Raw genomic sequence first — 15159 nt, 5'->3', positions numbered from 1 at the left:
TTGGTTAAAGGAGTAAGCTTCCTGATGTCTTGCTTGTCCTACCCATTAGGTAGGTGCAAAATGAATATAGTAAAATATTGCTCCACTATCTTACCCTCCCTCCTATGTAGCAATCTGATGTGTCCAATGTGAAGTTAAGGATCAGCTTTATCTGTCAGAGTAGACTTTGTTATCAAGGTATGAAGATATTTCCATATACAACCTTGAGATTCATATTCTTCTGGACATTTACAGGAAAATAAAGAAATAGAATTTGTGACAAAATCTACTCATGAATTCTGGTAAACAACCAATGCGCAAAAGAAGACAAATTGTGCAAATAAATAAATAATTTTGAGAATATGAGTTGTCTTAAAAGTGAGTGTGCAGGTTACATGGAAACATAGAAAACCTACAGCACAATACTGGGCCTTCGGCCCACAATGCTTTGCCAAACATGTACTTACTTTAGAAGTTATCTAGGGTTACCCATAGCCCTCTATTTTTCTAAGGTCCATGTACCTATCGTTTCTTAAAAGACCCTATTGTATCCACCTCCGCCACTGTCGCCAGCAGCCCATTCCACGAGTTAAAAAAAACACGTACCCCTGACATCGCCTCTGTACCTACTTCCAAGCACCTTAAAACTGGCTAACATGAGAGGGCACACAAGGTTGTGGAATCAGTTCAGATTTGAGGAGAGTGAAGTTATCCGTGTTGGTTCAGGAGCCTGATAGCTGTAAGGTCATAACTGTTCCTGAACCTGGTGGTGTGGGACCTAAGGCTCCAGTACCACCTGCTGGATGGCTCATGTGTACATTGAAACATCAAAACGTACAGTGAAATGTATTGTTTGCGGCAGCAACCAACTCAGTCCAATCCAAGGATAGTTGCTAGGCAGCCCATAATGTGTTGCCACGCTTCCAGCGCCATTATAACATGCCCACAACTCACTTACCCGAACTGTACATCTTTGGAATGTGGGAGGAGACCGGAGCACTTGGAGAAAACCCACACAGTCGCAGAAGAATGTATAAACTCCTGATAGACAGCGGCAAAATAGAACAACAATTGGTGATCTTTGGTGTTGTAGTTGCTTACCCCAGTGGGATGAGGAGGAGGAAACTAATGGATAAGACAGTGCTTGTGGACCTGAATGATCCATTACTTAACACATTTAAAGCACAGATAGATAGGTTCTTGATTAGCCAGGGCATCAAAGGGTATGGGGTGAAAGCAGGGGAGTGGGGATGACTGGAAGAATTAGATCAACCCACGATTGAATGGCAGAGCAGACTCAGTGGTTTTTTTTATGGTTGTTGACAGCTGCTGGCATTGATAAATATGACCCTTTATTTGGCAATGGCATGTTGAGGTGCAAATGAACTGGCTTGTACATATACTTGATAGATAATTAGATGTTTTAAAGTGGTAGCCCTAAAGTATTTGGTCCCTTTCCAGCGTTTGCATTTTTGCCTACTATGATTTAACTGCTGATTTGTTTTGACAGTGTGATGAATCACTGTTATTGGATTTCCAATGTTTTATGTACACTGGAACTGCATAGAGGAATGAAACACCAGATTTTTCATACTTCTGAAGAGAAATTGCCTGCATTTGGAAAGGCTACTTTATAAAGATCCAGTACAATGTCCTTAGTATATGGTAAAGAATCAACAGAAATCTGCTTAGAACATCCTGACTTAGTGTTCAAAGTTCAAAATAATTTTATTATCAAAGTACATGTATGTCACCATAAATTTCCCTTGTGGGCACACTCAGTAAATCCAAGAAGCTGCTGGAATCAATGAAAGACCGCACCCAACCAGCAAACAACCAACATGCAAAAGACAATAAACTGTGCAAATACAAAGAAAAGAATAAACAAATGAGCAATAAATATAAGAACATGAGCTGAAGAGCCCTTAAAAGTGAGTTCATAGGTTCTGGGAATAGTTCAGTGATGTGACAAGTGAAGTTGAATGAGGTTATCCCCACAGTTTCGAGAGCCTGCTGGTTGAGGGGCAATAACTGTTACTGAACCTGGCGGAGTGGGACTTGTGTCCCTGTACTTTCTTCCTGATGGCAGCAGTGAGAAGAGAGCATGGCCTGGGTGGTGGGAGTCCTGGATGATGGATGCTGTTTTCCTGTGACAGTGCTCAGAGTAGACCCATGATGGACTGGGCCATATCCACTAGATTTGTAGGATTTTCAGTTCGAGGGCATTGGTGCTTCCACACCAGTCTGTGATGTAACCAATCAATATACTCTCCACTTCACATCGATGGAAGTTTGTGAATATTTAGCTGCCATGTCGAATCTTTGCAAACTTCTAAGGAAGTAGAGGTGCTGCCATGCTTTCTTCATAATTGCACTTATGTGCAAGTATTATTATTAAGTACTCAAGATAGTTTTAAAATAGGTGTGTCCTTCGACTAGGGAGTCTCAAATCAGAAGGGGTAAGGGTTGAAGCATTCGGGGCTGAAATGAGGGAGCTTTTGTTTTCAAGTAGACTACTCTAAATCATTTTAGATTTCTGAACACCAGGGAACTGGACATTTAAGGAGAAAATGAATTAGACTTGGGAAAATAAGAGGATTGCTATCGTGCTCCTTTTTCCATCAGTGTGGAATGAATTGATGGATCAGCCATGATATTAGAAGGTAGAACAGATCTGAGTGGCCTTGTAGTTTCCTCCTATTTCTCTTGCCTTTAACAGTGGTAATGTTTAGGGTATTTTTTATATATAAAAGGAAATTAACATATGCGGTCACAATTCAGAATTTGTTTCCATCAACATGGATCTTTCTATGATGTCATAAACACAAGAAATCCAGCAGATGCTGGACATCCAAAGCAACAACCACACAAAATGCTGGAGGAACTCAACAGGCCAGGCAGCATCCATGGAACTGAATAAACTGTTGGTGTTTTGGGCCGAGACCCTTCTTCAGGACTGAGAGGTGGGCTGAAGATGCCAGAACAGAAAGGTTGTGGGAGGGGAAGGAGGCTAGCTGGAAGGTGATAGGTGAAGTCAGGTGGGTGGGAAAGGTCAGGGGCTGGAGAAAAAGGAATCTGATGGGAGAAGAAGGTGGGCCATGAGAGAAAGGGAAGGAGGAGGGGACACAAGGGGAAGTGATCGGCAGGTGAGAGGAGGTGAAAGTCAGAGTGGGGAATAGAGGACTTTGTTTACCAGAAGGAGAAATTTCATGGTGTCATCATGCAGCACAGGGGCGTACAGGAGTCGGACAGATTGGCTGGTTTAGTGGTGTCACAACAATAATCTCTTTACCTCGTCATTCCTATTTCAGCACTACTTACTTATTTCGTAATTCAAAATAGCAACAACTTTCACATCATGTAAGATTGTGATAACAAACCTGACTCTGGGGACTCCTTTAACAAAAGGAGGTTACAACACTTCATAAACTGGAGCCTCCTGTCTGTCCAAATGGATATTAAATTATGTGGAGAAACCCCTAATAGTTCAAGAGAATAGTTCCTGCTGCACAGGTGTCCTGCTCTGCATTTTGTTTCTTGACTTTTAGAACCTGAACAAAGTAACCTAACTGCATAATTAGTGTTTTATTCCTTCAGTTGTTTCCTTTTCAAAATGAGGTTTCTGAGGAAGCTTCCTTCATCGGATGGAAAATGCAGATCGTTGCTGATTCAACCTTTAATCGTTGATTTGTTCCAGTAAGTTGTTCTGAACCCCGCTCCTTTGAGCTAGCCGGTGGTGTAGTGGCATCCACACTGGACTTCGAGGCGGTGGTTCCGGGTTTGAGTCCTTGCACGCTGGGTTGAGCGTCGGGCCAGCCTTGGCCTCGTTTTTTAAAAAAAAAAGTGCTTAAAAAAAATGGCAAGGAAGGGAACAGCAACTTCTCCTTTTGACTTCCTGTAGCTGAGTAATCTGCGTGCATCTGCATTTTTCTCCCAGTGGTGGCTCATAGTATAAAAATGTGGTACAAAAATATAGATGCTGAAAACTGGTATCAGAAAGATTATTTTTGTATGGTATGGATATTGTACTGCTAATGAATAGAACTGCTGATTTTAACAAGATTTTAAACTACCGTTTAGGTTGCATGCAGAAACTGTAATGTGGGGACCAGACACAACTTCCTCGATTTATGGTCTTCTGTTGTCACTTGTACATATTAGAAATAAAATGACAGATTATAGATTATTCCAAAAATAAACTCCTCCTTGGAATGAAAGTGAAATTACTTCACCATGGGATCACGATACACATGAATAATATATTATAACAACTGAATGTGTAAATATTTAATGAGTCTCGTAGATTTGCTGGTTTTACAGGAGCCTTTCTGCACACAAAATTGAGGGCCATCAATAGTTAATCTACAGAGCTTTGCAAAGGAGGGAGAAATGGATGCTGTGTTTTTTTTTTGCTCTTTCAAGAGCAGGTTAATGGGAAAAAATATTAAAATGAAAATGACTACAGTTGACACTTCAACTTGAACATTTTCTCCTTAATAAGAAAGCTTTTTTCCAGACAAAAGGTCTCTTGAAGGCAAAATTATGAATATTGTGCATCTTGAAGATCTGGTCAAAAATGTTAAGGTTTTAGTTGCTGCAGATGTAAACAAATAATTGCCCATGTGGGTGAATGTTTGAGCATATTGCCATAGCAACTGCTGCAAAGCATCATTGTAAAAAAAAAATCAGGGGTTCCCATCCCAGGCTCCATGGACCTCTTGCTTAATGGTATTGGTCCATGGCACAAAAAAGGTTGGGAACCCCTGTTCTAATTTGTGGCTTTCAAAAGATGCACTTGCTAATTAATTGTGTAATTATGGCATCAGATTTTGATTTATAGAGGAATTCACCTGCTAGCTCCACATTTTGTTGGAACCTGTACGGTTTTCATTAGAATTTTATACTTAACCATCGTTGCTTTTGAATGTGGATTCAGAATCAGATTTAATATCACCATGTCATGAAATTTGTTGAAATTGTGGCGGCAGTACAATGGAATACATAATAATAGATAAAGAACCAAATTACTAATATTTGTTAAATAAGTAGTGCAAAAATAGAAATGGAAAACAGTAGTGAGGTGGTGTTCATGGATTCAATGTCCATTGAAAAATCAGGATACAAACTGATATGGACTCTTCATTTTAAAGACAAGTATTTCTATATGGATTTCCGTCTGGATCAGAAGACCTTTCTAAATGTCATCATTTGAACCCATTTCAAATGTTTGGAAGGGTTCTACAGAACAGGAAGCCCTTTATAGAAGGATGCATTTGGAAAAATAACTCGTTAATTCCATGTTGGGAGTACTGACTGAGCAGTAGCACTCTGTTCTGTCTGCATATTCCTGGGTTGTGTTAGGAGCATCTCAATTACTGTATTTCATGCTTTAAATAATAAAAAAAATTGTCACCTTCAATCAGCACCAACTAAGAATCTGCAAAAGAAGCAATGAATTAAACCAATTGTGTGATGTGTTTTAGCCTCTGTTTCCTCTCTCCAGTGATTTTACTTTCTATGGTAGCACGCATTTTTAAGGCAAGGGAAGCTGGCCATTCCTAATGAGCCTCTGGGGCTTTGAATTGCCTGCCTTTTTCTTTTTATCTTGCATCATAAGTTAGCCCCATGGCTACTTTCAATATGTTTGATGCTTAATGCCTGTCTCGCCGTGCATTCAGGCTCTGGTCTTCTGCCATTCGCCGGTGGGGGTGGGGGGGGGTGATGGGCTGCGGCTGCACTCTGAGGCAGGGTACACATCTGTGCTGATTCCAGGCATGCCTCTGCAAAAAGGCCGTATCTAGTTATCTCCGCGGAGCAGATGTCTGGACAGTAATGAGGGTGCTGAGACCTGCATTAAGTACTCTTGTTCCAATCATCCAGCTTGTTGAAATGGGAGCAGGAATCCTCTCGGGAGTATGGAACTGAAAGTGTGCTGTTGGATTCTGAGCATTCACCAGAGCTAATCCAATTTGATTTGGGGCAAAGCAGCTGCCAGGCAGTCTTCTGCTGCAGATGGTCGTGGTTTGGGTCACACTGAGAAACGCGCTGCATCTCTGTTGAATTATTGTTGTACAGGCACACATGATTGAGCAGCAAGTTTGCACATTCTCGTGGCTTTGGAGCATTATCAGACAATTCACTTTTTGTTAAATATTGTGTTTGCCCAGTTCCCCCGAGCAGTGAAGCTGAGGAAGGGAAACAAGCTTGCCATTCGGAAGGGCCCTGCTTCCATCTGCTAGAAACTCCTGCTCTCCGCATCAGAGCGGCGAGGAAAGATGTATTGCGTTAGTGTGTCACGTGCGGTGCTAGCTCGTGGAAGTTTCAGCTGCTGCTTTTGAGGCACGAGTGCTTGGAGAAATAATAGTCAGAGCACAGCCCAAAGACTTGCCGATTGGTGGGTTAATTGGTCATTGTCAAATGTCCCTTGATTAGTTGGGGGTTGATGGGAAGTGCGGCTCAAAGGGCTGGGAGGGACTGTTCTGCGCTGCATCTCAATAAATAAATAAATAAACAAACAGCAGAAACAGAGTGTTGTTTAAAATGTGCTGTTAGAGTTAATCTGTTGGGCAGTTGCTTGGCAGAGCCTGTAAATAACCGCATGAGAGATCGCAGCAGGGGAGCTGGTCCAGTTTTAATGGCCTCGTTTATCCGGTGCCAAGGAGTGATGCGCCCCAGTGTGGTGCCTCGTTAGGATGGATTGGCACAGCAATTTGACTTAGTGAGTGTGGGATTATGAGCACTTGGGGAGTGCAGACGGGAGAGGAGGAAAGAGTGTGGAGAATGAATGAAACTATAGCACAATAAGGAAGTAGAATTAGACCCATAAAGGTTTTTTTCTTTATTGTTTTCATTGGAGGCTCCATATATTTATTTATTTTCAGCTGAGTACTGCATGGTAAATGCTTTGGCCAAAATGCAAAGTAAAAAATAGTTGTGGACGGTCTTACCTTGTGAGTTTATGGGACCTGATTAGCCTAAATTCATAAAGTTTCCAGCTGAGTCAGTTTTACATTCCAAAGCTCTTAACTTCTGGCAATCTTTTTCATGTTAGCGTTTGCATTCTTGTGCTTAAATTATATGGATTGAGTTTTAAATCAATTTTCCAGACTAGAGAGTTTTTTTTAAAAAAATGTGTGGAAAACTTTTTTTTCACCCTGAATGATTATTACTCAATGAACAACAGGTTAGTTTTAGGCTTTGTGTGGCAACTGCTCTGTCAAAGACCGCAAGAAACTGCAGAGAGTTGTGGACACAGCTTCGCACATAATGGAAACCAGCCTCCCCTCCACGGACTCTGTCTATCCTTCTCATTCCCTTTGGTGAAGGACTTAGCATAAACAAAGACCCCAATCAAACTGGACGTACTCTCTTTTACCACCCGCCATTGAGCAGAAGGTACAAAAGTCTGAAAGTACGTACCGCCAAGTTCAAGGACAGCTTCTACCCCATTGTAAGGCAATTGAATGGTTCTCTAGCACAATAAGATGGACTCCTGACCTCACGATCTGCCTCATTAATGTTTTTCACCGTAATGTCCTCCTGCACTGCACTGTCTGTAACTCTAGCACTTTATTCTGCTTTCTGTTGTTGTCTTTCCCGTGTACTACCTGAGTAGCTCTGATGTAGAACATAGAATAGTACAGCACAGTACAGGCCCTTCGGCCCACATTGTTGTGCCGACCCTCAAACCCTGCCTCCCATATAACCCCCCACCTTAAATTCCTCTATATACCTGTCTAGTAGTCTCTTGAACTTCAGGAGTGTATCTGCCTCCACCACTGACTCAGGCAGTGCATTCCACGCACCAACTACTCTCTAAGTAAAAAACTTTCCTCTAATATCCCCCTTGAACTTCCCACCCCTTACCTTAAAGCCATGTCCTCTTGTATTGAGCAGTGGTGCCCTGGGGAAGAGGCGCTGGCTATCCACTCTATCTATTCCTCTTATGTGATGAGAGGTTCTGTATGGATGGCTTGCAAAGCAGTTTTTCACAATGCCTCGGTACATGTGATAATAACAAACCAATTTAAGTTGCTTTTTTTAAATTGATAAAGTCAAGCCCTCATTATATATATGGTCTTGCCTAAGTCTGTACATTTGTTGGAGCTGAGGCATCTGTGTGGACTTGGGTAAACATAAGCAATGCACAGGGCAGGGACTTGACGGTAAGGATGAGACCGAGAGAGATGCCCAAACACCTGCAGTAAAAATGGGATTGGTCAACTCAACAGGAAAACCACATCATTTCCCAACTCTATAAATGTTATGAAAAGTCCCAATATTGATATCTTTAAACACAACTGGCAGATTTTTCTGAGGGCTGTGTGCACATCCGCTGTCTCTATTTTACTAGAGTCCTATAGATGTTTTTTTTTCCCCATAGCAAAGACATCATAGTGAGAAGAGCTTTTATATTGAATTTTATCACACATCAAAAAAATCTGATAATTCTGACATCGTGTTACGGATAAATATTTCATGGCAAGTAGATAGTTGTAGAATCTCTTGAGAATTTATCTGAGGGATGTCTGATTTTTAATCATAAATCTCAAAAGCATACAAACTCAATTAGATAGTTTGATTGGTAGACCCTGGGAAAATTTGAAGGTTGTGTTGTATTGCTCATTTCCAATAAAAATATTGTTTAAATCTCTAGTCACAACTAGTTTCCCAGTTTTTATTATAAAAAAATTTGAATTCCAACCTCTGGAAACTAATTTATTGATGAGATTGAAGATTGAATTTGATTTTCAAAACAAATTTCTTGGAGGTTTTATTTAAGATCCTCATCGCGGCTCTATATTTATTTCTCTTCACTGTACATTTGTGAAAGCAGCAATCTTCATTGTATTTTTTATTCTGCTTTTCTCCGGCCTTTAATCTTGGCAGTGTCCTTTGCCTTTATTATGTTCACTGACTAGCAATAATAATACAAAATAGACTGAAGCGCTGAAATGCTTTGTTAAATGTGGGATTTGTTTTATTTAAAAGTAGCAGAATGTGGTCCAACAATTGTCCAAAATACAAAATAGTAAGTTGAAATTTCACATGCGTTTCAAATGATGTTGATTTCTTTGGTGACTTGGATTTGTCACTTATCTCTACGCTCTTTTGCTCTTATATTTTGTAATGCTACTGGGTTTGCTGACCTCAAAGTTCTAAACTTAAACAAAGATTAGGTCTTTGTTTAAGATAGCTACAGATACCCTCACAAAAGGAAGTTTATACTGTCGCTACCTTCAAAGGCTAGTTCACTTCCCTGTTAATCCTCCATGGTGAGTTTAGCTGCCAATAACCACTATGTGAGTGGTGGGTCCACCCCCCCGCCCCCCCCCATTGATGAGGAGATACTTACAGCTAACAAAGTCATTTAAACACACTTCATCTATTTTTAGTGGTATATGTTTAAATCTAGACAAGATTCTTAAAACTCATTTAAAACTCAGAGGTTTTCTATCTTTCAAAAGATTTCCAAATTATGAATGATTTCTAAAACAAAAGATTCTTCCAAAACGTGGGTACAATTCCTATAAGCTAAAAAGACATACCAATATTTTGCAGATGAACAAATTGTCCATCACAGAAATCAAAGACAGAGGAATAGACTGTAGTCTCTTGTCTTTCTGTCATTCTTCTTGATATTTTTTGACTATTCCTCAAAAGACTGAGAGCTTTCTAACATTTATACAATTTTTTTTGCCATTTGGGTGACTTGACTCTTATTTTTTTTTCTGTTACCTTTCTACACTAACAGTCCAAAAGCTTCTTAGGATGGAGTTCTCAGATGCCCACAATTAATGCTGTGAAGCAGAATTTCTGAGCATACAAACTTTCCAATATTAATAGATCATCTATTTGATGTGCTAAGTGATAGTATCAATCTGGTCTGCAAGCCTCCTTGAACTAAATAACTTAGTGTTGTCTGGTTTGATACAGCCCAATTAACATAACCACATTATAACCACAGACTTACACTGCAACCAGCCCCATGCTGTGGCCAGTATCCTGTATAGACAATGCTGCTTGTTTGCAAAGTTGTCTTTTTAACTTCAGGCTGATTATTGCTTGCCATTTATATTAAGCTGAAGCCTGGTTCCCTTTTATGACAAGAAGCTGAACAAAGAATATATGTTGGAAGTTTAACTTGCTGGAAAAACAACTCTGTGATCTCTACAATTGTCAGCTGCTATGACAGAAAACTGTGCTTGGCAAAAAAAAAAGGGCCCCATGGCCCTAGACAGTGAATATTCATCACAATTTGAAGTATAATTGATGAGCCCATGGGAATAGAGATCATAGATCATTGAACAATACAGCGCTGGATGTTGTGCTGACCGTGGTGCCAATTTATACTAAATGTCTTCCTCCTATGTATTATTCTTATCCCTCCATTACCTTCATATTCTTGTGCCTATCTAAAAAGCTAATAAACTCCACCAGATTGCCTGCTACTTCTTCTATCCCTGGTAACCCATTGTAGGTACCTACGCATTAGGGTTAAAAAAAACTTGCTTCTCACTTTGCCTTTAAGCCCTTCCTCACCTACCCTCCCACCCCCCAACCTTAAGCATGCTTGACATTTCTTGTCTCTATTGACATAGTAGCTTGACGCAATATGTATGTTAAAATATAATTAAGAAAGTTTATTTTCCCAGATAGACTATTTGATGAATGAGTAGACTGGATTCAGTGCTGCATGTTTATAATAAGTGAACTTAGTGCTGTGGGAACTGATATTTGTAGGATTTATAGTATTACACTACAAATCATAAATAAACCTGGAAGTATGGTTTAAGCATCATTTGAATTTTCAATAAATTACTTGTGTCCCTAGAATGTTTACATAAAGAGCTAAAGAGTTTCCAGTGGAGAATTCTTTTAGAAGTATGCTTTTATATCGCTCATTTATCACTCTTAAGATAGTACAAACTGAATGCAGTTTTGTTTTTGCAGGCATAGGAATCACAGCAAGCAATTGTGGGTAGTGAGCTCCATGACAGTAATGCAGTAATTACCTGCTAATCTCTTTTTTCCAGTAATGTTGGGTGACAGAAAAAAATTAGCCAAAAGGCCAGGGATAATGTCCATAGTCATCCCTGAAGTAATACTTATTTCGATCTTTTGCATGTACCTGAATGTACTGCCTCATTCGAACAAAACGCTTCTGACAATGCAGTGTAGCACACACAAAATGCTGGAGGAACTCAGTCAGTCAAGCAACATCTGTAGAGCAAAATATAACAGTCGATGTTTTCAGCCGAGACCCTTCAATGGGACTTTTCATCTGGAGTTCCTTCAGCACTGTGTGTGTGTGTGTGTGTGTGTGTCCAGAATCTGATGATGCAGTGGAGTACCAGCATTGACTGCTCTAGACAAAGATGAATTGGAATTTTCTAATTCAGAGGGGAGAGTGTTGGACATAAGCATGATTTTCAAAAAAGGGAAAATATGTCATTTGCATGAATGAGAGAATGGATGTAAGCTTTGAAAGAGTTTGTGATTGAGGTGAAAATACAGAGGTGTTTAGCATTGGGGCATCAGCAGTAGAGGCATAGTGATTAAAGGATGCAATCACAGGCATGGCAATGAGAGTGTAAAGTCTATTTTGACAGTGTGAAGGTTGAGGGGAATTTGAGGTTGCTCTGAAATTTGGAAGTTCAATTTATTTATTATAGAAATGGATAGTGAAATAGAATTGATGGGAATTGAGGCATTCTGTGGGAGAGGATGTTGTTCAAAATCTCTAAAACTGAGTTAGGATTTCAGTGAAGATCAACAGAGCTAATGCTTGTGTGACTAAGTTTACAAGTAATCAATGATGTAATTCAGGGTTTGGGTAGAAATATTTTGCTATTAATATATAAGATGGCATGAAGTGACTTCTCTGAATGGGCATCATGCTCTTCCATTTTCTTTTGACTTCAGATTTGGGCCAGGCTTCAAATTTTATTTAGTATCTTAATGGGAAATGGTGTTTATGATTGTTTTCTCATTTTTCCAAATACCCTGACATCATATCTGGAACTTAATTTGGAAGTATTCAAAGTCGATTTTTCAGCTTTAACACCCATGCCCTCAACTATGTTTGAGTAGAGAACAGGAAAAACAAGAGAGGATGATGTCCCTGACCCATAGTTCTCCTGCTATTTTTTAAAAAAAAAAGTGGAGGGTTTTTATTTGGGGCATGCATCGTCCCAGTACTGGTTGATTTCCTCCTATCCTTTTCAAGACTGAACTTCATAGAACATGAAACAGTATTGCACAGTGCAGGCCTTTTGACTCCCCGTGTTGTGCTAACCCTTAACCTACTCCAAGACCAACCTAACCCTTCCCTCCCACATGGCTCTCTATTTTTCTATTATCCTTGTGTCATGTGCCTATTCATACTCAGATAAAAGTCTTTTTTTGTTTCTTTGTATGAAACAGTCTAAACTGATTTACCTCATTAATTTGTTTTCTAGGAATAATTCACAACCATGACAACCGAACCGGGAACAGATTCTGAATCAAAGCAGGACCAAGAGCAGAAGGAAGCTTCTGAGAAGAAAGAGACTGTAACTGAGCAACAGGAGAGCGCCGGGAATCAGCAAGCAGACGGGATAGACGGGACGCCGGCGGGAATCAATACCTCTGAGAAGAAAGAGAAGGCAAGTTACAGGTTTACACTATTCTTTTTTAGCTTCTTCAGGCTTAGTAGCTCTTAGTATTGTGAGAATGTGCGGCCATTGTAATTGCTGTGTGTGCAGGAGATGTGCTGAACACAAAGCCGGAGTTAAGTCTTGTGTTGATGCCATATTAAAGAAGTTCGCAAGTAGCACCTGTACGTGTGAATCTCAGATTGTCCATTTGATGTCATGGTGAGGTAAAACTGGTAACACCCATTAAAAAGTCTTCCGTTTCCTATTAAAGAGTTGTAGGGTGGAACAAATCCCGAGCTGAAAGTGGTGTATTCTTTTGTAGGCGATGGAAGAGAATAGAATTTATTGTAAACATAAAACATAGAATAGTACAGCACAGTACAGGCCCTTCGGCCCACAATGTTGTGCTAACCCTCAAACCCTGCCTCCCATATAACCCCCCACCTTAAATTCCTCCGTATACCTGTCTAGTAGTCTCTTAAACTTCACTAGTGTATCTGCCTCCACCACTGACTCAGGCAGTGCATTCCACGCACCAAGCACTCTCTGGGTAAAAAACCTTCCTCTTATATCCCCCTTGAACTTCCCACCTCTTACCTTAAAGCCATGTCCTCTTGTATTGAGCAGTGACCAAAAACAATTTCTATTGTATAGGAAACAAAAACTATTGAGCAGTGACCAAAAACAAAAAAAAATGACCAAAGCAATTTTGATCATTTTATAGCTTCAGATACCCGTTGAGATGCTAACCTTGCCCCTCTTTTTAAAACCTTCATTTACCTTGCAGGTGTATATGCAGACTTTGCCCCACCTTTTTGGATCTAATGACACAAGTTGAGTGGTTACATTTTTGGGCAATGCTTCCTTGGCCTGGCTGCAAAGCAGTAAAACTAGGCAGCTTTTGGTGACAAACTGACTGAAAGTTAATCTCCTGTTGTCTGCAGAGTTAATTTCTCAAATAGATCTTTTTAAAAAAAAAACCTAGGTTTTCTAACCACTCAAGCTTTTTATGGAAAGCTTAATTGATGCATTTTGATTTATTACAGTATTAAACACTCATTCGCAATTAATGTACATGGACTTACCCAAACCCCCCTCCACTTCTTTCCACGGCTGTGGACTGAATTGTCTGAAATTTGAGAGAGTATCTGTGCAGTCTCTGACAAAGAATTACCTGTACTAATTTTAGTTTAATTTGGGCAAGTGTCCTACTTAGTAGAACAGTCTGCCAGGACGAGCTCGATTTCAATCCAAAGAGAAGTTTGGATAGGTACATGGATGGTACGAGTATGGTGGGCTATGGTCCCTCTGCAGGTCGATGGGAATAAGCAGTTTCAATGGTTTCAGCATGAACTAGATGGGCCAAAAGGTCTGTTTCTGTGCTGTACTTTTCTATAACTCCAGGCAATACTGAGATCAAGGGGAGTGAAATGGTGTCTCCAAGGCTTGGGGAAGGAAGTAATGTCATGCAGGGAGTAATGTCATGCTCTTGTGCTATTGGAGTTTAGACTGGGTCATTGCCTTCCATTTCTTATCGTTGGAAGTGAGTGTTTTCCACCTTCTTTATGGTCTCCATGTATGACGTGGCTTAGAATGGAAACCTTGCTTTGTGATCTGATTGCATGTACATGTCTGGTTAAATGGAGATCACCTACATATTTTGTGCTCAGGCGTTTCTGAAGCTGTTAGTGTGACGCCTGCAGGGCTTTTGTGTGCCTTTGATGCTGCACGGGACACCCCATTACTAATGAATATGAATTATAACAGTGTAAATAAAAATATGTGTATACTATGGAGTCAGGTGAATGAGAATTACTTTAATTAGAAGAGATAAAATGTTAGTATTTTTGATCAGTATTGGGTCTCCCTTTTTGTTCAGATATTTAATGTGATATTGCAACTTTATGCTGCAAAAGTGAGGAAGGATTTAGAGAATACATTCAAAGTCAAAGTAAATTTATTCTCAAAGTACATACTGTATGTTATCATAAACTGCCTTGAGATTCACTTTGTTTCAGCTATTTGCAGGAAAATTTTAAAAGTACAATGTAATTTATTAAAGACTATACATAGAGACTGACAAACAACTATGCAAAAGACAAGTTGTGCAATTAAAAAATAAATAATACTGATAACATGAGTTGTAGAGTCCTTGAAAGTGAGTCCGCAGGTTGTGGAATCAGTTCAGTGTTGAGGTGAGTGAAGTTATCCACACCGGTTCAGGAGCCTGATGATTGAAGGGTAATAACTGTTCCTGAGCCTGATGGTGTGGGACCTAAAGCTCCTGTATGTTTTGCCCTATTATAGTAGCAAGAAAAGAGCGTGGCCTTGGATGGTGGGTGTCTTTGTTGGGTGCTGCTTTCTTGTGGCAGCGCTCTATGCAAATGTTCAATGGTGGTTAAATGAGAATATTAGAATTAACAAACTCAATGTCAAATAGGACTTTAGGTTACTGTTAGTGCAACTTTTTGAACATTCGTCACCCTCTAAATAAAAGTGACATTCAAGCCTTTAAGTGAAGATGCCCCAGGATAAAATAAGG

The 15159-nt window shown here is 39.9% G+C and overlaps 1 protein-coding gene across 22 annotated transcripts in view; it reads left to right on the top strand.

Moving 5' to 3' along the window:
- The window catches only part of epb41l3a (erythrocyte membrane protein band 4.1-like 3a), a 198091-nt gene that overhangs the window by 37134 nt on the left and 145798 nt on the right, over positions 1–15159 (top strand). For all 22 annotated transcript variants that reach the window (XM_063065757.1, XM_063065685.1, XM_063065767.1 and 19 more), the window contains exon 2: positions 12441–12626. In XM_063065757.1, coding sequence (XP_062921827.1) covers positions 12456–12626 — 171 coding nt within the window. In that variant the 5' untranslated portion in view covers positions 12441–12455. The remainder of the gene's footprint in view (positions 1–12440; positions 12627–15159) is intronic.

This window comes from Mobula hypostoma, chromosome 1 (assembly GCF_963921235.1).
Source record: "Mobula hypostoma chromosome 1, sMobHyp1.1, whole genome shotgun sequence".
NCBI lineage: Eukaryota > Metazoa > Chordata > Chondrichthyes > Myliobatiformes > Myliobatidae > Mobula > Mobula hypostoma.
The sequence above is the reverse complement of the archived record's forward strand: the minus strand, read 5'-3'. Positions and strand labels throughout refer to the sequence as shown.